The 23,044-nt window shown below is 37.1% G+C and overlaps 3 protein-coding genes across 3 annotated transcripts; 2 read left to right on the plus strand and 1 right to left on the minus strand.

Annotated features, from left to right (window-relative positions):
* Window positions 1–4,387: 4,387 nt before the first annotated feature.
* On the minus strand, window positions 4,388–18,759 carry LOC131034430 (BTB/POZ domain-containing protein At5g48800). The gene is made up of 4 exons (XM_057965928.2): window positions 17,923–18,759; window positions 14,499–14,565; window positions 5,489–6,667; window positions 4,388–5,310 (listed from the first exon to the last, which is right to left on the minus strand). The coding sequence occupies exons 1-4, from the start codon at window positions 18,000–18,002 to the stop codon at window positions 4,777–4,779; spliced, it is 1,860 nt and encodes a 619-aa protein (XP_057821911.1). The 5' UTR covers window positions 18,003–18,759; the 3' UTR covers window positions 4,388–4,776.
* On the plus strand, window positions 10,504–11,630 carry LOC131034440 (uncharacterized). The gene is made up of 2 exons (XM_057965939.2): window positions 10,504–10,913; window positions 11,024–11,630. Exons 1-2 carry the CDS (start codon window positions 10,557–10,559, stop codon window positions 11,168–11,170), a joined length of 504 nt encoding a protein of 167 aa, XP_057821922.2. The 5' UTR covers window positions 10,504–10,556; the 3' UTR covers window positions 11,171–11,630.
* A 2,656-nt stretch (window positions 18,760–21,415) lies between the features above and the next one.
* On the plus strand, window positions 21,416–22,345 carry LOC131035870 (uncharacterized). The gene has a single exon (XM_057967627.1). It carries the CDS (start codon window positions 21,416–21,418, stop codon window positions 22,343–22,345), a length of 930 nt encoding a protein of 309 aa, XP_057823610.1.
* Window positions 22,346–23,044: the final 699 nt, after the last annotated feature.

A 23,044-nucleotide genomic window follows, 5' to 3' on the forward strand; every position in this document is an offset into this window, starting at 1 on the left:
ATCCTAATTGAAAAATATATTTTTTAATAAACACTTGTGGATTAACTAACTAGTGTGAAATGAAAAAAAAAGCCCTCCGCTTTTTTTTGTGAATAGTGTATTACTATCTTCTTTATCAATAAAAAGTAGCATATATCTTATTAAAAAAATCTAAAAAGGTTTAGAGATTTTTGAAATGTTACAAAGAAAAGAAAGAGCTCATTTTTATTGTTCTTTCCCTCTTGCTTGGAAATTATCTTCCTCTTTTCTTCAGTAATAATAGTTTGGCTTGGAAATGGAGTTGGATTGATTGAAAAATTGCTACACTTATGACCAAAGAAAAATTGAAAAAACTTGTCTATTATATGTGTGGAGGCAAAAGAAATTCTTCAAACCCTAATAGAGAATGTTGTATAACAACATCAAATTCTTCTTTATATAATTTGAATTATTCTTATTGCTTGAGTTCTCTACCAGTTTATGTTAGGTGAATAGAAAATGGTATTTTATTCCTAAGTTTCAATTGGAATTTGAATATAGAAAAAGATTTAATCCATTTATTTTTATGTTATACCATTTTTTGAAAAATCCATTTTACAGACATTATGCTACCAAAAATTATTTCAATTCTTATGTGATGCAAAGAAAATGGTGTTGCTCACATTAGGATCATAAGAGTAATTTATTTTTAGAAATTTAAATATTTTATCTTTGAAGAATTTTCATGTATCTTCAATGGTGGAATGTGAATAGTGATTTCTCTTGAAGCATGAATTTGAGAAATTCAAAAATTAGAACTTAAATGTCACTTGTATTTAGCGATCGAGAGTCTCGTGTTTCTTATGGTTCTCTCAGTCTTTTTGGATACAAAGATTACAAACTTTGACTTTGTTTTTAATGCCTTGACTTTTGGACCTATGATTGGATACTAAGGTCAAGAGTATAGTGGAACCATGCCATACTTTTGAATGGAATCTGTTCCAATATGAAGTGTTGTATGATTAAACTATTGATATAAAATGAATTGGAGACCCAAATATTTAGATGAAGTAAATTAAAAACTTTAGAACTTCCTTGCATTGAAAACCAATGCGGGGCCATGCAAGACTAACAGTATAATTATGATTTGCATTGAAAGTCGATATGGAATTGTGCAAGATAGTACTAATGTCATTACTTGTGTTGAAAGCCCATATGGATTCATGCAAGATAACAATGCCACTCTATATCTGACCTTTAATAGTCCTCTTCCTACTTTTTCTTGGTCGTTGGTACTCAATGTATCCTTATGATTTTTTTTTTGAGTGTTGTTGTTGTGCCAACTCCTTGCTTGATCTAGGTGGTTGTTATCATGTCTTCCTAGGTATTATTGATTGGAGACCATGACCCTTGTTTGCATTGTGTACTTTATGTGTGATGCTAAATTTTGTATCATCCCCCATAATTGTATTATGTGTGTGTGCATAATTGCTTGATCAACCATCTCTCAATCAAGAGGGATGGGCTTGATGGGGGTTCCACATGGTTGGGTGGCATTTATCCATTGTTGAAGCTAGCTAGATTCATTGATATGCTTGGAAAGTGTGTTGATTTCAATTTGATTGTGACATGGTAGACCTCTTGTACCATTTATTGAGAAATGTGTAATAAGGGCTTTGATCATTCATATTAAAGTCATAATTGAACTCTCAATCCAAGGTAAACAATCCAATTGGGATGAATGCTTCATTTACATTCTTTCAATTGTCATTTATGATATGTGTGGATACATGTTGAAATAGAATCTCTTGATTATGTTCATCCCTATATGTTGTGTAGGTCTAGCTCATTTTCTTTATTTAAAGATGTTAAAATCATGTTGTGTAAGTGTACCTCATTTTTTGTTCTTAATAGTGTTGAGATCATGTTGTGTGTTACCTTATAATTATGTTTATATCAAGGGTTTAGTTATGATCTTATTTCTTGGAAACTTTGCCCTATTTGAGGGTTCTTGTTTGGCCAATACAAAGCAAATAGGTGCTTGAATGTTTGGTCCGACTTAATTTTGTTTCTATACAAAATATCATGTTATTGTTATATATTATCTAATTTTTCTCTTTCCTTGATTTGAGTATGCCTTTGTGGCACACAAAATGAAGGGGCAAATATTATTATTAATTATTCTCAAAATTTGTGCAATTCAAAAGTCAATTTTGGATCATTGCTTCAACTAATTTGCTTCTTATTATTTTATTATGCTTGCTAATGTAGATTCATATGCACAACAAAGACGAGATAAAATGGAAAGGTGGAAAGTACATACCTACATCTTGCACCATATTGCATGGGTGTCAAATGCATGGTCCTAGTAAATGATTTTGATTGATTAGGTATGTTTGCTAACATAGATTCATATGCACACAAAAGGTGGGGGTGGGGGGGGATGAAAAGCACATACCCTACAATTCTATTGTTAGTTTTACATCACTTTGCATGAGTGTCTCAAATGCATGGTCATAGCACATGAATTTCACTTATTTGGCAATCCCATGAATCTTAGTTTCTACTTTACTATTATAAACAAAACTTAAACTTCTAGCACAAAATAACCTAGGCTGATTTCACAACACAAATTAGATCATGTTCAAAATTTAAATTTCACTTTGAGTCCAAGAAACTCAATTTTGCATAGTCATTATTTGAGAACTCTTATTCCAAAACTTACAAATTGTGTTCCTAGGTCACGTAAAGGAAGACATCACCCATAGGTCATTAGGAATCATCTAACATCACTCATACTCACCCCATCCTCCAAAATCAATCACTTCTAGCATTATGCCTCATGTGATAACACCACTTTACATTATCATATTCTAATTGCATCACCTTTGTCAACAAGTTTCAAAACCCTAGTTTTGCACTAGGCCATTGCATCACCTTTTTCGCATTCTTGTTTGAGTGTGCATTCAGTGGATGTTGTCTTCATACTTTTGTCCAAATTGTTAAATTGATCAAATGGGCTTCTCATAAGAAGAATATCATCACTTAGCAAGCTCCCGAAGGTGTTTGTCAACACTTCTTGTTATTCATTTTAAGTCTAAACACCCAAGCAAACATTTATTTCCATTTATAGAAGGTTCTCAAGCCTAGGGTCACTATTGCAAGCAAAAGTTGAATCTGTGGATCATATTCATTTCTATTGACACAAAATTGATCCAAGGTTACAAATAGTTTCAAAAGTTACATGACACTATTGTCTTGGTCCAATCGTTCATAATCCAATTCTTTATTTTCAATAATAGTTGTCTATCATCAAGGTGTGTTTACTTATTTTCCAATTTAATCCTAGTTTCATATGCAATTATAAGCATGTTTTTGACTTGACCTTTAATCTAAAGTAAATTATTGCTTTATTACTTATCTGCAGTTATTTGCCCTAAATATGTATGTGGAGATTTTTTATTTTTTTATTTCCTTAAAATCACATATTATTATATTTATGTGTTTTAACATGTCTTAGTCCCTAGTAATGTTGTCTACCTATGGTTAAGTCTAGGTTACTCGTGATTTTCTTGTAAGTTTTCTTGTAACATTGGGTGTATCATGACAGATAGCCTTCAATGACATCTGTTACCTCTTTCAATGCTAATTTGTTAGTTCAATACAAAGAGCCATCGTTATCTGAGTACTCTTGTATTACAGCCGAATTTGCAGGTGCAATCTGAATCGGACAGACAATTGTTTCTCATCTTTGCATAAATGCATATCTGTTTACACATGTAAATCAATGTAGTTAGTATGTAATTAGATTTATTTTAATGATAATGTTTGTAATATTAAATCAGAAAAAGAACAGCGATTTCCCAACTAAAGATGAAAGATTCAGACATCCAAGACATGGATCAGATTCGAAGGAAATCTTTGGTTTCAATTATCACAAAACAAGGTATTGAATGGAGCATTGCCTCATAAACCAGATTCCGGGGCAAATACATAACTACACGCATTTTATATCATTCAGAAGTTTTTAGGTCGGCATTACATATCCTTATGCGCTAATAGCCTGTTGACTATAATTGATAACTGTATTATCACCGTGGGATACAGAAAACAAAACAATGTTATCGACTCCATTTTAATAAACCCATTAGTTTGGAACTCTTCATAGTAATGCTAGAGATACTGTGCCAGGAATGAATCATGAAAATGCAATTTTGTTATTTCTCAATTAATTAAAGGTAACGCGTACCTCACTCCACCTTAAGAAAACTACCATTGTTTATAGGGTGCATTGCAATAAATTAGAGTATCTCATAGAATTGACACCATCACAACTTGGAATGCCAATAGATATATACCATTCAGTTTGATATGAATTTGCAAGCTTCCAAATGCCTGCTTACATTCGGGTGAGCACACATGCAAAAGATGTTCAAACACAATTCCAATATATTTAGAAAAAAATACTGTGCCCATTAGGGGGAATACACTTCTAGATCTTGACCATAGATGCCTCTTATAATCTTACCTTCCTTTGAGGGCACCACCTTTTCTGCCTGTCGCTGCTGATGAAACATATTTCCATACTCTGAGATTGTGTTAAACTAAAGTATTTTCATGACAATTATGCATCTTTACAAATTTATTGTTACAGATATACATAGTATTTATATGAATTATAAAGAAAAGAGGGTGGCAGATCAGGTATATTCACATCTGAATTTCTTAAGAATTTTGCTTGCTTCAAGTGAATATACCCAGATGATTCTAGAAGAGGGTATGGCTGAAAATGGGAGCCAATACAGTCAGTACAAGTACCTAGGATATAGAATGCCGTCTTCTTCTGGACTTTTTAGAGTCTGATGTTTGAGATTTCTTTGAAGGTGAATCTTGGCCCTTGGTGTTAATGTTAAAGAAATTTAATTTACCAAATTTCTTTGACAAAGAACTCAAAAGCTTTGTGGACGATTTGGACTTTACCATACCTTCTTTCATACAAACTTGTTCCTTCTCAAGGTCAGTTAATCTCATTCGCATCCGTGCGATTTCAAGTTTAAGCTCCCTATTCTCCCGCCTTAATGATGCATAGTTGTCTCTTGGGGACATTGCTGCACTAGGGGCACCACTGTTTATCCTTTGAGATGTATATACCATTGGAGGTTCTCCATCTGCATAGGAGCCTGCCAAAGAATTGCGTAGGCGTAATTGTTCAAAGTAAAGTACTTGAACCACAAGATGGACAGGCAGACGTTCATTTTGTGCAGCATGTGCACATGCTTCTTGTGAAAGTTTCTGGCAATCTATAAGTTTACAGAGCTTTTTCCGTTCAATTTCTGTCAATCCAGAATGAGCCTTCACAAGGCAAATGATAAAACAGAGTTAAAAAAGAATGCCTGGAGAATATAATTGATACCAAGATGAATAATTAAAGCAAAGTTGCTACGCTGACAATAAAGGTAGAACATGCAGAGAAGAAAGTGATGAAATGCTTAGAAAAATTGCAAACTGGATTACCAATCATAATTTTTACCTTCAAGTATATATCAATGGCTCTATATAAGCCATCGTCCACTACTCGTGCATAGTCTGGCAGGAGTTCTATAATGGCCATAAATTTTGAAAGCTTCAGGTTTGCATCTGGAGCTATTTCTGCCAGGTAGCTATCTATCACTTTTGCGACTTTTATGATTGCAGTCTGAGAAGGAGAATCACCAAGACCATCAGATTCGTAACCAAGGTGAGAATCCACTGGATCTTGATTCTCATCTTGCTGGAGGAAATTCACCAGAATACGATGAACTGTGTCAACATCAAAAAGTGTATCTCCAGTGTGGGAAAAGGATGGAATGAGCAGATCATCAAGAGTTGCCATTTCCAGCTGTAACCCAATCCGCCTCTCAAGGTCAAGTCTACAAGCAACAGTAGTGTCAAGCATTACAGCAGTTCGCAGCAAGCCGAAAAGAAATGTTATGGGCATTGTATTCATATCTACAGGTAAAAGGCTCACGATAGTTTCCACAAGTATTCTTTGTTCATGCTCCATGGCAGCAGCAGCTTTTGATAGATTGGATGCATCCCATCCAAGTTGTTTCTTACTTAGCCCTTTCAGGGAATGCTGAGCGTAATGCATCAGGGATGCTCCAATGCTCTCATGGCGTACACCTTTGGATCTCATGGCTAACATAACTTTCTGATACATGTCAATTCGTAAAACAGACAAATCTTCCACCCACCAATCTCCAGAACAATTCTGCTGACAACTGCTCTGCAGCCGACCAGAACTACTGTAGTCTAATCGTGACAAGCTTGATGCCATTTGTTCTCTGCAGGCTTTAGAAGCAATTCCATCTACACATCTGCTCAGAATTTTTACTTCCTCTGCAAGAGGAAGCAGATTCTCACAACTATGTAGAACTTCTACAGATTTTTCAAGACTTTGAATCACAACTTCATTCAAATATACTTCTGTACGAGCCACTAGATTTTCATCTGCATAGTCCTCGGTCATCTGGAGATACTCGGCAACACAACGAAGAGCAGCCACATTTGAGGTGGTAATCTCAAAATTGATGCCATAGCAGAACTTTGCTGCCAGTTCAAATGCCTCTGCTCCACCAGGTAAATTGGGGAACTGTAGCTTTGAAACATCTGAATCTCTTCCATCTGCTATAATTTTTCGAATCCGCCCACTCCGTGAGACCAAAGGAAACTTAAAACACAAAAGCACAAATGTTAGGAAGTATATACTAAGAGAGTGTCAATCATCTGAAATCATCTAAAGAACGTAGATATGAGATATAAATTATTGTTGAATCCTGTGGTATTTTAGAATGGTAAAGAAACCCACACAAAAATTGATCTGAACTTACAAATATTGGCAAACCTATGGTAATAAGCCCCACAACTTTTGGTGATCTCACCAATCACAGAAATACTATTCTAAAATACCAACATAACATTTACTATGAGTGCACAAACATACTAATAAACAAATTTACAGAAAATGTCCTTATGGTCAGCAACCAGATATTAAGGTAGTTCAGACATCAACTTTAGAGAACCTTAGCTACAGTTGTTAATATATGGTAATTCATTTTAAAATGCCCTTAATACATTTCGGGCATGCAAAATCTTTAGTATCAGCAACTCTGATGTTGCTTGCTTAATGTTTAATGATATGCCAAGCAGCCATGGTTACCATGTACATCTAGTATATAGTATAATATATTCGCTGAACCACACATACAAACAGCATTAAAACCAAGTATATCGTGAGTTTAAGTATGTCAATGTCTGTGAGTGTGTGTGTATAATTAACATATATACAGTTGTGAACAGGATGACCTCAAATGGTAAATCATATGGGCTTTCATAGTGAAGACCTGCCTTCAACTCCCCAGGGAGACATGTTACATAGTTAAATGTACAAATGCTGAATGTTAATTGGGTAAACTACCATATCTAATTCTGTATATTGTGTACCCCCAACAAACCAAGTGCAAGTCCTGGTGTCCTGGTTGCTTTGATGGAAGAGATACCTCAATCATGGCAATTAAGCAAAAAGACACCCAGTAACGGAAAATTTACCAATCAAATATATAGCACACAGATGATTTCAGAGCCCAACAGATTGTAAGCAGATAGCAACAATGTGAAACAGATGTTGGTCATTGATGATCACAATAGTTTTGATCTGAAGATGAAAATAGATGAAGACAAATGCTTGAACCATAAAGCTTTCCATCTAAAGGCTTAAGTTTTACAAGCTCACAAGGCTTAAGATCTGATTATACATTTATTTATATCTCTTATATCTGGTCAGATGAAATAGATAGATAAATAGATAGCACTCAGATGATTTCAGAGCCCAGCAGATTGTGAACAGATGGCAGCAATGGGAAACAGGTGTTGGTCCTTAATAGTCACAAGAGTCTTGACCTGAAGATGAAAATAGAAAAAGACAAGGCTTGAACCCATAAAGCTTTCCATCTACAGGCTTAAATTTTACAAGCTTATAATGCTTAATATCTGCTTATACACTTATCTATATCTCTTATATCCGATAAAATGATATAGATTGATGGATCAATAGCACTCAGATGATTTCAGAGCCCAGCAGATAGCAGCAATGTGAAACAGATGTTGGTCCTTGATGGTCATAACCATAGATGACACACTCGGCGAGTGACAAAAACTCGCCCTAGCGAGTAGTAATGACTTCTACTCGCAAGGAAAACTCGCCCGCGTTAGCCTAATATCCAAAAACGGCAAAAAATACAGTCATTTTTTGTTTTTCGGTATGGTTTTGGGCTGAGAAGGGGGAAACTCACTTGGAAGGGCTTGCAAGGTGATTTGGAGTGATTATTGGGTGATTCCAAGTGGATTTGACGGAGATTTGAAGGGGATTTGAAGGGGAAATCAGATTCCCAGGTAAGTTTTTTATTTTTTTTTCTATGCTTTTTTAAAACAATTTGTTTATTTTTTGTTGCATTTAGATTGATTATAAATGATTCCTAGGTAGTCTAAATCATTTCTAAGTTATTTACACAAGATTTAACACAAGTTTTGTTGAATTTTCACAACTTTTTTGAAGAATCTAGTTTTCAAAAAAAAATTCAAACCCTATTTTTTTTTTAAAAAAACTTCGAATGATGTCTAAATTTATTTAAACTAATGTAGATAGTTTGCTTAGTGCTAAATTGTTTAACTAAAATGTTAAATTTTTTTTTTCACTTTGTATGTGTAGGTTAAGTAAGCATTAATCATAGCAAGGGAGCAATGGCCACTAGATCCATGCCCATCTGGATATATAGGCACCCGTCCTAGAGGTGCTAGAGATGGGGCATGGAGGTATGCCTGTGAGGGACCCGATCCTGGGTCAATTATATGCATAAAGTGTGAGAGAATACTTCATGGAGGCATCAACCGCCTCAAATACCACCTTGCAAGAATAGATAGGCATGATGCTAGAGCATGCCCTGGGACCAATGAAGAAATAAAAAGACAAATGAATACCCTACTTGCAGCTGGGGAAGAGAAGAAATTGCAAAGGGAGAGGGCAAAGCTAGCCATGAGATCAGCCATAGCTGAACCTCAAGGTGTTTCTATTGACCTTGAAGAGGAAGAAGAAGCACTTGAAGGCATAGTGGGCTCTCGGCGTGGCCCACGTATCCGCAAACCCACCATCACCTCGCCCATTGTTTTTGCTTCCTCTAGTAGAGTACCTGGCACTGTTCCACATCCATCACAACGATCAGGGTCGATAGGTGATTATTTTGTGCCCAGGAACACACCTGGAGCACAACCATCATTAGAGGCCACTGGATGGAATAAGGAGGTACATGAGAAAACTGACATTGCAGTTGCTGATTTTTGGTACTTCAACAACATTGCATTCAATATGGCGGAGAATGCTTATTGGCTGAATTTGGTGACTGCTATGACAGTTTCAGGAAAGGGGTACAAGGCCCCTTCTCGCAGGGATTTGAGTGGAAGGTTAGTAAATTACTACATAGTCCACTTGATTTCATTTTTAATTATTTTTTAGATTTCTTGTTTATTAAATCAAAATTGTGTACTAAGACCTAATTTCACTTTGCACTTACAGGTTGCTCACAAATGCAGTTGCTAGGGCAAGAGAAGTGATGGAGGATCAAAAAATTGAATGGGCAAATTATGGCTGCACCATTCTTTCTGATGGGTGGACAGATGGCAAGAACCGCACCATCATCAATTTTTTGGTCACTTGCAGGGACAATGTAGTGTTCTTGAAATCTGTTGATGCCTCCAACAAGGTGAAAAATGCAGAAACATTGGCTGGAATGTTGGAGCATGTCATCATGGAGGTGGGGGTAGAGAATGTGGTGCAAATCATCACAGATAATGCAGCAGCATATGTGTCAGCAGGTAGAATCATTTTGAATTATCACCTTTAGACATTAGCAATATTCTCATTTGTTGTGGGCTTTGTTTTACTTGGTTGCATATTTCTTAAGAATAAATTCTTCTTTTGCAGGAAGAATCCTCCAAGAGAGGCACCCCACTCTTTTTTGGACACCTTGTGCAGCACATGTCCTTGACCTTCTTTTGGAGGATATAGGAAAACTTGAGTGGGTGACTCCGGTTGTGGAAAATGCAAGGAGGATCACCAAATATATTTACAATCACCCTTGGGTCCTAAATTTGATGAGACAACACACGCAAGGAAAAGATTTGGTGAGAGCTGGTGTCACAAGGTTTGCAACGATTTTCTTGACGTTGCAAAGCATTCTTGCTGCATTGACTTCTTTGAAACAAATGTTTGTGAGTGGAGAATGGCTTAACTCACCTTATTCAAAGAAGCTTGAAGGAGAGGTTGACGCATGCATAGTCTTCGACAGCCAATTTGCACAAAGGGCTGCAGAGATTGTGAAGGTTGTTACTAACTTACTTCAAAACTTTAATTTTTAAATTTTAGTTATTCTTGACTCAAGTCTCTCATTACTAATTTGTAACTTCATTATTTAAATTTTGATCTTTTTGTAATTTGTATTTTTCAATTGTAGGTGTCAGAGCCCTTGGTTCGAGTTCTTCGCTTGGTGGATGGGGATAAAACCCCAATGGGATATCTTTATGAGGCCATGGATAGGGCCAAGGAGTCTATCAAAAATTACTACAAGGGGGATAGGCTCAAATTTGATCCCATTTGGGAAATTGTTGATAGGAGGTCGAACAATCGGCTCCACCAACCCATTCATGCAGCAGGGTACTTCCTCAACCCTCATTTTAGGTTCGGGGGTTCTTACTCAGATCCGAATGGAGAAGTCATGGAGAGCCTCAGTACATGCATTGAGAGGATGGTACCTGATGTTGAGGAGAGAGACCTCATTGTGAGTGAGCTCCAAAATTATGAGGAGGAAGGGGTAAGCTATTCTCTTCAGAGCTGGCTAGGAGAGGAAGAACCACTCAAACCCCAGGTATAACATTTGCCATTTGGATTTTGGGATCTAAACACTAAAATGATTGATAAATTATGTTTTCTCTTTTCTCTTTGCTTTCTAACTTTTCCATTTTATTTATTTTGCAGATGCTTGGTGGCAAAATTGGGGTGGAAACACCCCACATCTCAAAAACTTTGCCCTCAGAGTCTTATGTCAGCCTTGCAGTTCATCCAATTGTGAGCGCAATTGGAGCTTGTTTGAAGCAATCCACACGAAGAAGAGGAGCAAGTTAGCGTAGAAACGGCTCAATGACCTTGTCTACGTGCAATATAATCTTCGATTGTGCGTAAAGAAGGTAGAGGAACTAGAAGGTGGTCCAATTGACTTGGATGATATAGATCCTTACAGTGATTGGATATCACAGGAGTAGCCTCCATTGTTTTCCGACACTGACATCACTGATTTGGAGAGGCAGGCTATGGAGGAGGGGGGTGGATTTGGTTTCAGGCTGGATGACATTGAGGAGGATGAGGATGAGGATGAGGATGAGGATTCATTGCCAATGCCAGAGGCAGGTGGAGACATAGCTTCATCCAGGATGGAGGATGAGTCTCAATCAACCATACTGAGCGAGGAGGCACAATCACGCCCAGTCCCACAGCAGACTTATACGACTAGACAGTCTAGACCCTCTAGTTCTACCTCTCCCCATGTTTTTGCTAGAGCTGGGAAGAGGAAGTTGTAATTGTAATTTGTAATGATGTATTTACTTTGGTTTTTACAAAAACTATTTAGTAATTTACTATTTTGCTTCCAGGCTTCTAGCCATCAGCATTCCTCATGAGGATGCGATTTTGTAGACACTTTGCATTTAAATATATCTAGAACCAGCTTGTTTCTTTTGTGTTATCATTTATTGACTCATTGGATGCATCTTCTCATTAAATTTTGCAAAAAAAATGCATTTTTTACTAAGTTTAAGCGTGTTTTTAAGTTGTCGAGTTTTTCGTCGAGTTTTTCCGAGTTTTTCCCGAGTTTTCGCCGAGTTTTTTTCCCAGGGGCTTGGCGAGTCGAGCCAAGTCGCGAGTAGTTCAACTATGGTCACAACAGTCTGACCTAAAGATGAAAACAAAATAGATAAAGACAAAGCCCAAAGGCATAAAAATTTCCATCTAAAGGCTTGAGTTTTAAAAGCTTATAAGGCTATAGATCTAATTATATGTTTATCTACATGACTACATCTATTATCTGGTAAGGATGGTAAACATGATGGTACTTCAATGAGATATGTAGAAAATCCAAAAAGAATACTGAAACACACACACACAAAAAAAATTTCAGGAAAACTTATTCGTGATTGAGAGGATATTTGATTAGATATGTAGAAAATCCAAAAAGCAAAGGATTTATATATGTCTATTTTTGCAAGAGAATTTTAGAAAAATTTGGCTGTCTCAGATTAGCTATGTTTTTCCACTTTTGAGATTCCTATATCTTGTATCTTTCACCATTTTTCCCTTATATCCCTTGATATATTCATGATCCATCATTCCCATCCAATTTTCTGACTCACTGCCTCATGCAGCTTCACATTTTCTGAAATGCCCAGTGCATGCATCCTTGTGTACTTGTGTTCATCTCTTGCTGAAATCTTGTCCCTTTGCTTGCAAGCATGACATATTCACTAAATGGTTGTGGCACAAGTGACGCTTCAAGATGTGTGTGGCAAGTTAATTTTGAGAATGCATTTGGGTTGCAAGAATCTAGATTGATAGTGCCAGCTTAGTGATTTATGATACAGCCAGATTTTGTGCATTCAAAAATATCAATTTTCAAACCTAGGGCTAGAATGAACATGGCAAAATACATTTTGGGATAACCTTACTATTCCTTTGGCAACCTTGGATTTGATAAGTACGAGATATTTTCCACAGCAAGTCAAATTATGATATTGCTATCAAGATTCAATTGTATAATTTTAGAGTCAAATTATGATACCTCCTACTTATCAATTGATGAGCTAAAGGGGCTCTATAATGGATGGTTCATAAAGCATAACACTTGCTGAAGGATTTGCAAATGAGGTAGCAAGCTAAGTGGGCTTAACCTTGGGGAAAACTCCATGGTTAAAGGCACTTGAGTTGGAGTAGTATTGAGATGGGTGACCTCCCGGGAAGGCCCTAGATGCAATGACTGTTAAGTGTACCATTCATTCTCGTGAGAGATGGGTTCTTGTGAACCACTACTCATGAAACATGGGTCAATGAATTTGACTCAAAAACTACACAATTGAATCCTGATATCGATATCATTACAGCCTTGGATTTGACAATATAAAAGTAAAGTAAATTACCATCTAGACATGCTTGTTAAGCTTAAACTTTTTCAATAACCTTTGTGTTAGTCCATATGAAATAGAGGCAAGTGATATTCAATGTTAACATTTATTAGATCTCATTTACCTAGACACATTCTCCTTAGTCAAATTCTGCCACTTTTACCCTTCCATTCATCTTTGTATTTGTCCTGGTATAAATTCCTTTTTGCAGGTTGGTCATAATGTGCTACTTAAGCTTTTTTGATTAAGCTGTCAAATATACCTGGATCATATTTGCTTATTTTTTATTACCACATTTATAGCTCAATTCTCAACAAATTATTGAATACATTCTAATCCTTTTACAAAGAAATTAGTGAATTGCCAACATGATTCCTTACTCAGAAATTTGCTGTATTTTGAGTATTGTTTCTGGTGTTAGCATACATTTGATGTAAGGCACCAAAAATCTTAATAGCATGGATACATGCCCAATGGGCAGATGAATTGTGCATAGAAATGGTTAGTTTTTTATACTTACTGTCAATAAAGCCAGATCGCAGTCCTTTCTATGATCCTATTGGCGGATGAATTGTGCATGGAAATGGTTAAGTTTTTTGACTTACTGTCAATAAAGCCACTAAGCAAAGATAAGATAATTCTGACTATAATCTGGCCGGCATCAGGAACCCTTAAGGGTAGCAACAGTCTCTTGTATGATAATAAGTATAACAAAAGTAATGAACTAGTCCAGTATACCCTTTGAGCATCAAAACATACCAATAGAATGAGGTAAACCATAAACCTCAAATACAGAAACAATTTAAGAACAGCAAGCTGCTAATTTGAAGTAGGATGGTAAGAAGTTTGCTATACTAGTCATAATAACATCAACCATAAATATTGAAACCAAAAATCTTCTAATTCCAACATATTCTCAATTATAAAATTTTAAATAGGTTAGTATGAAAATTTTGTTTATGTTATTGAATGAGATAAGAGTATTCTGTACGCATTAGCCTTCCAATCTGTTGGATCTTTGCAGTCCACATCTGATTTTAAAAATATTTTAATTCTATGTGATATGCAAATACTCATAATATGCATAGAAGCAGTCTGGTCAAGTATATATGATAAATATGTAGTAACAATCAAAGATTCTGTAATGAAAAGCTTTATCCACAACGCTTTAATAAAACCATGTCTCAACAAAATAATATATGTACAACAAAGGACATGCTCTAAAGAAAATTGAAAAGAAAAAGCACACGAAATTGAATCCTGTTAGCGAAAATGGATTTTACCTTATGCAATGCAAAGGCTCCACCATCAACAACTACAACAATATCACTTGGAACATCTGAAAAGATCCTGCAACAGATTAAAATGAAACACCTATTTAATTATAAGGTAGTACTAGTTTTAATTTATGAAATACAGAGAAAAAATACACCTAAAATCAATGGCAAGGATGATCAATCTTCTGACAAATAATATGCAAAAGAAAAAAGCTCAGATTTTATAAAATATTTTATTGAACTTTCTTGTAAGATGCCATAAATTAGCTGAGTGCATCCAATCAAAACAAAAAGGGATACCTTAAAGTTCGGTAACAACATGGAGAAATTCAAATAATGATGAATCCAAAAAGGTCAGGAAATTATTTTGAAGAAACTGACCTGTCTGTGTAGAGGAGTTGTATAAATGGTTAAATGATGGCTACATATACTATTAAATGTGCAAAACAAAGTATGTGTCTCTTAGCTAATTAAAGTTAATTATATGCTGACTTTACCCCGTCCAAAAACCTCAGAGATGATTTTTTCCTCATAAACTTGAACCAAGTCTAAATATAAATGTGCTCAACACCAGGAATCGTGGATTCTGTCCAGTTCGAGACTTGGCTTGGTTGGTTTAACTTAGGCTTTAAATGTTTACCTATTCAAGGTGGAACTAAAAACTGTATTATGACTTAATGAACTTGAAGTGCATCTCTAAAGATGGGATATGCATTATCCCACAAAAAGATAAGCGAGACATTTAAAAACACAATAGTTCAGACAATTATATATAATATCCAAGGCATGGTTGAAGAGAAGGGGGGGAGATGGGGGATTGAGCAAAGATACTAGTATCTAATTCAATTGTCCCTGCATTCAGAAAATATTTTGTAAATGCAATATCCAAGTTGACAATAGGCATAGCATAGTGAAAAGCCTATGAGGCAATTTGCTCCTCTTGTGATTATTTAGGGTAAGCAAACTCAGTCATATAGCTTTTCAGTCAAATGTTTGGACCCAAAACCACACAACTTGTATTTTGGCAATTCAAATTAATGACTGCACTTAAGAATAAATGGGAGAACCACTAAGACTTAAGATTTGCTTGAACTTTAAAGGACTTAAATCGTCATCTTTAAAAGAAGTCAAGCACGCCAGCATATTGAGGAACAGATCATCAGACAACTCAAATTTACCAGAAAAAATAGCCTTCAATCAGGCAATGACTTATATGAAAGTTTAGCAAGCCAAGAAAAGAAATCCCAAGAAATAATATCCACGGCCTTTTTTGTCACAGTGCATGAAACTTCTACTCTTCAAAAAATCAAAACCTACATAGAGTCACATTTCTTGTGGTGAGCTATTATATCCTGCTGGGAGTAACACAATACATTTCAGTTACCTAATCAAGTCAATGCTGCAAGGGATTAATTAAATGGGTACATCCCATATTCTCCAATAGATTGCATTCTATTGTGATTCCATGAATGCAACTGGTGCCCACATAAAAATAGTAAGCAGGCAGCATTTAGCTACTACAAATCACCTGAGTTGTATTACAGAAGCTTTAGCCATTAGGTATCACAGATGCAAATAAAGACTTACACAATTTTTTGTTTGTGCATCATTTTGAGGTTGCTCAGGTCTCCAACAAAACGGAGAACCTTCAGGGGTATGTAATAAGCTACAGCTATAGTATTAACTTGTGGCCAAGAAATTTTGGCATTTCACCTACTTCTACAGCAAGTAGAACCAAAACACTATAACATGCAGAAAATTAACATCATCTGCAGATAGCAAATGCTCAGAACTTAAGCAAGTGAACAGGTTAAATAAATTGAGGGCAAAAAGAAACTGTTGTTTGACTTCAAACATTAAAAGAGTAGAGAGCTTTTGGCATTCTAGATTTTGTAAGAAGGGAACAAGCTCTGCTATAAGGTCATAGGAATGGGTAGTCTAACAATAAGCATTTTCCCCACGGCATAGTCAAACAGATAAAAGGAATAGGAGCATCTAACAGTAAGTATTTTCACTGACTGGTTCTTTCTCCTCATGATCTGGACAGAAGACTTCATTAGGTAGAGGCAGTTTCAGCTAACATTCCAATCACCAAGGAAATTTAATTCACCATGGTTTCATCCTCTTTTCCAAGCTCAATCATTGCTGAGCATGCATTTAGTCTACAGCTCTTTCAGAAAAAGATCTTTGCATTTAACAAGTAACTAGAAATGCACCAGACAGAAAGAACTACCAAGCTGCTAAAAGTCCCAGGGCATCAGCAGTCCATAACAGAAGTTTGTGCCACATCAAGAATACAAATCCATCCCTGCATGTGCATTTAAACAGTAATCTTAAGTAATGATGTGGTTGCGAAGTTTACCCTTGATAATCTCCTCCAATTGTTGTAGCTCGAAATGATGCTTCAATAATTGGAGTTTTTAAGTCCTAATATCTGACTTGTTGCTCTTTGCTAATCTACACGTGTTATATCTGGACTACTTCAAACAAGGGAACTGTGATCAAATAAATGCACATGTAGCTGTTGTATAAAACAGTGGCATTTTGAATATAAGTAACAGTGCAAGGGTTTAAACACAAAAGTGGTAATGAGCTAATCTCATTATACCAGAAAATGAAAAACTATTTATACGCATGTAACCACCAAAGGTGGTTTCGCTATGGTGGAAGAAAACAATCCGTCAGCTGCTTCTTCCTAAAACAAAGTAGTTCCCGTTCAGCTGCATCCTGCTGAACATGCTAGAAGAAAATTAAGAAACAGTTATTACAAAGGACGAAACACGAACTTCCCCTTAATAAAGACCAAGTCTGGCTCTTGGTACAGTAACTAAATGTTCTGGTATGTTGATACTTCGGCTTTGCCGGGGCATCTTTTTGTGTAAGCCTGTTACTGGGTATGTTCATAGCCTAAATAGAAAGTATCAGGTCTTTCGTTATTCTAGCCTCTAAAGGTTTCAGAAATCCATATTTGTTGTCACTTATATTTCCATAACTATATGCTCTGCAATACCTAGTACTGGTGTCTGGTTGCATTGAACAGAAAAGCTTTATGATGTTCAATCTGTTGGATAGCCATTTTTGGCCTGTGAACTGCAGTTCGTACATCTGTCTAGTATATTTTTTCTACTAAAAGATTGAACGGAATTCCCCTCTCATAACAGCATACGAAGTTCACTAGGGTTCAAATTCCTAACCTTCGATAAAATTAAATTATATATTGAGGTGCACAACTGACCAAAGGGACTGCGCAATAATACATGGTCAGTGAGTGCAGTGAAAAATGCCTAGTGCCTCTCCATAACAGAACGTTTAGAAGTACAAGAGATGAAAAAAAGGCAAGGAGCCATTAAAACCTATATTCAGGAACAGGAAATGGTTACTGAAAGCCGAGCTTTTCTCAAATGACTGGCGATAGGATCCAGTGACATACCATTTACTACCCTGTTTGCCAGGGGTGATTGATCGCTTGAGCAGGACTAAGGGTTTCTCACCCTTTCCATTTCCTGCCATACCCCCGACTTCTTCCACCTTGCTGATCCCAAACCACAACTTCCGAATATTTCACTGACAAACAAACAAACCTCCAAAAGAACAGTACAGATGCCAGCACTAGGGAAAGCCCGAAAGAGCACTAATGAAAGTGGACTTATTTTTCAAGTTCCAGAAGAGTATAAATGGTTCGAAGATGCCTGAGGCTTATGTTTGTCTCTTGAAAATGGTGAAGGAATGCTGGATAGGGAGGGACCCAATAAGCCTCTTTAACTGGATTCTTAAGAAAGAAACAAACTTCGATACATATTGGGGTTCTTATGACTAGAACCCATCTTTTATTATTTTATTTGGGGGACCCAGAAAACCATAGGGGTAGAAACCTGTGGAGCTTAATCATTAAAAGCAAGGGGGTCTGTCCAGTTAGAAATGGACTGAAAGGATGGTTGCACGAGGGGCTATTTCACATCAAAGATGCCGATTTCCATGTAAAACAGTACTGTAGTACTACTCCTAGTGGCAATACTACTGTTTAATATTCTGTAAACAAGGATTTGGGTGGTACAGCAAGATTAAAAAATTGTTCAACAATGAACTTCTAGAGTGTTTCTAACTGGGAATTTGACATTTGGGTAATGTTTCTCAGTCATTTGAGAGCATGTTAGTTGAGAATTGGCTGTTGTCGTTGCTGAGATATAGAGCTTTTTGACTTTGGGATTTTCACAGTTCAGTATGTTGATTGAAAATTTATAGGCGCAATTTGATTCAGAGTTGGTGGGGTTGTTTTCATGGGATTGCCCTAAATTAATGATCATTCAATTTCATTTCAAAATTTTCTACTGGTAACAAGTAGTTTTGACTGGTCAAATTAATTTATTATAATAAATGGACTGTTTGTCCTGTTGCTATGAAGCAACAAACCAGTGGTTCAGATTGGCTTTTTCCCCAGCAAAGCTTTGGATTTAAATTTGGTTGAGATAGAAATGGCTGAGAATTTTGCAAAAAGTTAGTTCAGCATAAATTTCTATATTTAACAACCAATATATTGCTTACTTTTTAATGAAAAGATTGTAAAATAGGATAACTAACTTAGAATTCTCTAACTCCCCCTAACCTATACAAGACACACCAATTGCATTGGTAGGGTGTTCAATTGTCAAGGAATGATTTACGTTGGTAGCATGTCAATGGACTTTTCTCTTTTAATAATAATAATAATAGACAAAGTATTGTACTATAGTTTAAAGGAGACATGAGCATCAAGATTAACTTTTAGGAGTTACTTTTATATATTTTAAATTGCTGTTTATACTTTTGTATTGTATACATATTATATATGTTAAAAAGGAAAAAATAGATGTGAATGCTTTAAAATATTAAGTGTCATATACGTAGACGATTTTTGGATTAACTTTGAGTAAATTTTTCATCAATGTTTCGGATCAAACTACATGATCTATCATCAAGATTAAGTGTATAGAGAGCATAATTAGATGTGTAACGTTGATGATTTTTTTTGCACACGATTTATCTAGAAATTGATTACATGTGTAATAGATTGTGGAAATTATGTGACTCTAATTAAGTGTTATGTTTATTAAAGCATAAAATATATATTCAATATACATCTTTGTATTAAAAACTTTTTTGTCTTAATAACTACATGATAATAGGGAAGATGGAGCGGAGAAGGAGGAGGCTAGGGCTTCGCCCGAGGGAGTTTCAAAATTTTCACAACTTTCAGGGTTTCCAGGGGTTTCGGCCTGAGGAAAATGGCTTTCAGGAGCGAAGATTTGCAGACCGGGGACCTCCATAGAACTTCACACAAGCACGACCTGGAAAACGGCCTTGGCAAAAACCAAAAAAGGCTTGGGAGGATCAGGATAGGTTTTTTCACTCTCATGCGAAATGGGGGGATGAAGGTGCAGACGGAAATCCTAAATATCTGAGAAATGGGGGAACCAAAAGCCAAGGACATCACAGGTTAGAATATGGACCAAAAGCAATGTGGCAGCACTGTCAAGAGAAAGAATGGCGGTCGAAAAGGAATGCACAAAAACAGCGAAAATCCCCAGACAATAATGAAACCAGGAAAACGGAGAAAATATCCTTGATGATAGATAGCAAAAGCTGGAATGACTCGGTCTCCTTTTTTCGAGCGAGGGGTTTTTTTGTCAAATGCTTTGGGGATTGGCCGGCGGTGGGAAAGATGAAGAATTGGTGCACTAAAACCTGGAAATGTAATATTGAGCTCAAAACCCTCCCAAATGGTTTTTTCTTGGTAATAACGGAGGAGAGTAAGGATAAGCATGAAATATTAAATAATGGGCCCTTCTTCATGGGTGGAAGGGGTCTCTACATTAGGGATTGGGAGCCAAATTTCAACCCAATGCTAGCCCTGATCGAAATAGTCCCTGTGTGGCTCAGATTATATAATCTACCCAGAGAATACTGGAATGAGGAGTTTTTCCAAGCTTTAGGGAATAAATTGGGGTTCTACATCCGAGCGGATGAAGCCATTGAGGCCAAAGACTTTAGCATGTACGCTCGAATATGTATTGGCTGGAAACCCCACTACCCACTACTTGAACAAGTGGAGATCATAACAAACGCAAGACAATGGCTTCAAAAAATAGAAATGGAGGAGTCAAACAAAACCTGTCAAATCTGTAAAAAAGCAGGACACTCGGAGGAGACATGCCTTATAGGTCCTAAAAGGAAAGCGGTGGAGACAACGATAGAAGATGAGGTGATCTTTTTTGCAAGTAAGGCCAACACTAGTGAGGGACTAGGTCACTTGGAGGACAAGATCCAAACCTCTCAGAACCCGGTATTACAAGGGGACGCCTCCCATCTTCACCGCCCCGGAAGCGAAGGAGAATGATTCAGAAGATGATATACTCAACAAGCACAGGGAAGCAGGAGAATGGGTGGAAGAGGCCATTAAAAGAGTTGAGAAAGCAGTGAATATCCTGGATGAGGTTAATGCCAGGGCATCTCCTCCTGCGGATGTAGGTATTAGTGTGGAGCTGAATCAGCCTTTGGAGAAGGAAATGACGGAGTTTGAGGAAGGCAAAGATTGTAGAGAGGCGAAGGGAGCTGAGGAGGATGACGAATGGGGATGGATGGACGAGGAAGATATTGTGGACGTAAGAACCATAGAGCAATCAGAACTGACATGCACTAAGATATGACTAGGAGAAAAGAGATCGAGAGGCAGAAAATCAAACCAATTCAAAATTGCAATGGCTGGTAGCGCGAAAGGTCAAAGTAAATTGACAGTAGGGAAGGGAGTCACCCTTCCCGAAGGACAATGAAAATCATATCCTAGAATGTCAGGGGCTGCAATGCCCTTGAAAAACATCGATTGATCAAGCGAGGCTTAGATCAATTATGGCCAGATGTTGTTTTCCTTCAAGAAACAAAGTTGGACAATGGTGAAGAGAAGTCTCTATTGTGGTCATGGAAGCAATGGTCTGGGGCCTTTGTGGATTCGGAAGGTGCTTCGGGAGGTCTGGGTATCCTTTGGAATGCAAATATTCATAAGGTGGAGGAAAGGTTTGGCCTCCAATATGTGGCAAGTCTGTAAGTTTCACTCTTACCCTCTCAATGTTGAATTTACAGTAATCAATGTTTATGGACCGTGTAAATCTGGGCTGCAAAAAGGTTTTTGGAGATCCCTATCCTCCCTCGTCCAGGAGTTAGAGGGGGGTCTCTTAATCATTGGGGGGGATTTCAATGCTATTTTGGAGTTGAGTGATAAACTGGGGGGCAGGGGTGACATTCCTACGAACCTTGCACTTTTTCAGAATTTTGTGACAGAAAATGGACTAAAGGAAATCAAGTCCAAGGAAGGTCAGTTTACATGGTCTAATCGTAGGATCTATGGACAGCAAGTTGCAGAGAAGCTGGACAGGTTTTTCTTAGGAGGGCCTTGGGTGGAAACTAATCTTCTGTTTGCCTCAATCATTCACCCAGTGGCTGCTTCGGACCGCTTACCAGTTGAACTATCTATAACCTTTGATGGCCCCCCTGTCAGGTGCCCCTTTAAATTTGAGAAAATGTGGTTGAGGGACCAAAGTTTGAGGGAGTTAATTAAGGGGTGGTGGACAGGGGCTCCGGAGGTGAGTGGAACTAAGGCGTTTGTTTTTGTTAAGAAGCTACAGTTCATCAAAGCTAAACTTAAAGAGTGGAACCGTGTGAAGTTTGGTAATATCTTTGCTAACAAAAGGGATCTGGAGGACAGATTAGCAAGCTTGCAAGAAGACATCATCCAAATGGGGATGACATCAGAAAAATTTCTGCAAGAACGAGAACTCAAAGGACAATATAGTGAATTGTTAGCTCGAGAGGAGGTATTTTAGAGGCAAAAATCAGAGAGTGTTGGCTTAAGGAAGGAGATCGAAACACTAAATTCTTTCACAACTCGGTAAAGGTGAAAAGATCTAGGAACAAAATCATGACCATCCTAAATAGAGAGAACTTAGTATTGGATAAAACGGATGATATCAATAAAGAGGCAGTAGATTTCTTTCTCTCTTTATTATCTAAGGATAAGGATCCCGAGTTGGCACAGCAACAAGAAGGGTTGAATGTTATCCCGGAGTTGATAACAGATGCACAAAATCAGACTCTAATGAAACCAATTTTATTTGAGGAGGTGAGAAATGCAGTTTTCAGTATGGAAGGGGACAAAGCTCCAGGACCGGATGGTTTCCCGACCCTTTTCTTTCAAACTTTATGGGAGATTGTAGGTGTTGAGGTTTGGGAAGTAGTGGAGGATTCTTGGTGTAGGGCGAGTGTGGCAAAGGAGTTTAACTGCACACTTATTGCCCTGATTCCCAAGGTGGAGCATCCAACTAGGTTTAGTGAATTTCGACCAATTTCCTTATGCAATGTCATCCTCAAAGTCATTTCCAAAGTGATGTCTAATAGGCTAAAACCATTACTAAGCCTGATCATCTCAGATGAACAGAGTGGCTTTGTTCCGGGCAGATCGATTGTGGAAGGGATAATCATAGCGCATGAGGCAATTCACACAGTCCGCCAAGCGAAGGTGGACC

Source organism: Cryptomeria japonica, chromosome 5, assembly GCF_030272615.1.
Source record: "Cryptomeria japonica chromosome 5, Sugi_1.0, whole genome shotgun sequence".
Classification (NCBI taxonomy): Eukaryota; Viridiplantae; Streptophyta; class Pinopsida; order Cupressales; family Cupressaceae; genus Cryptomeria; species Cryptomeria japonica.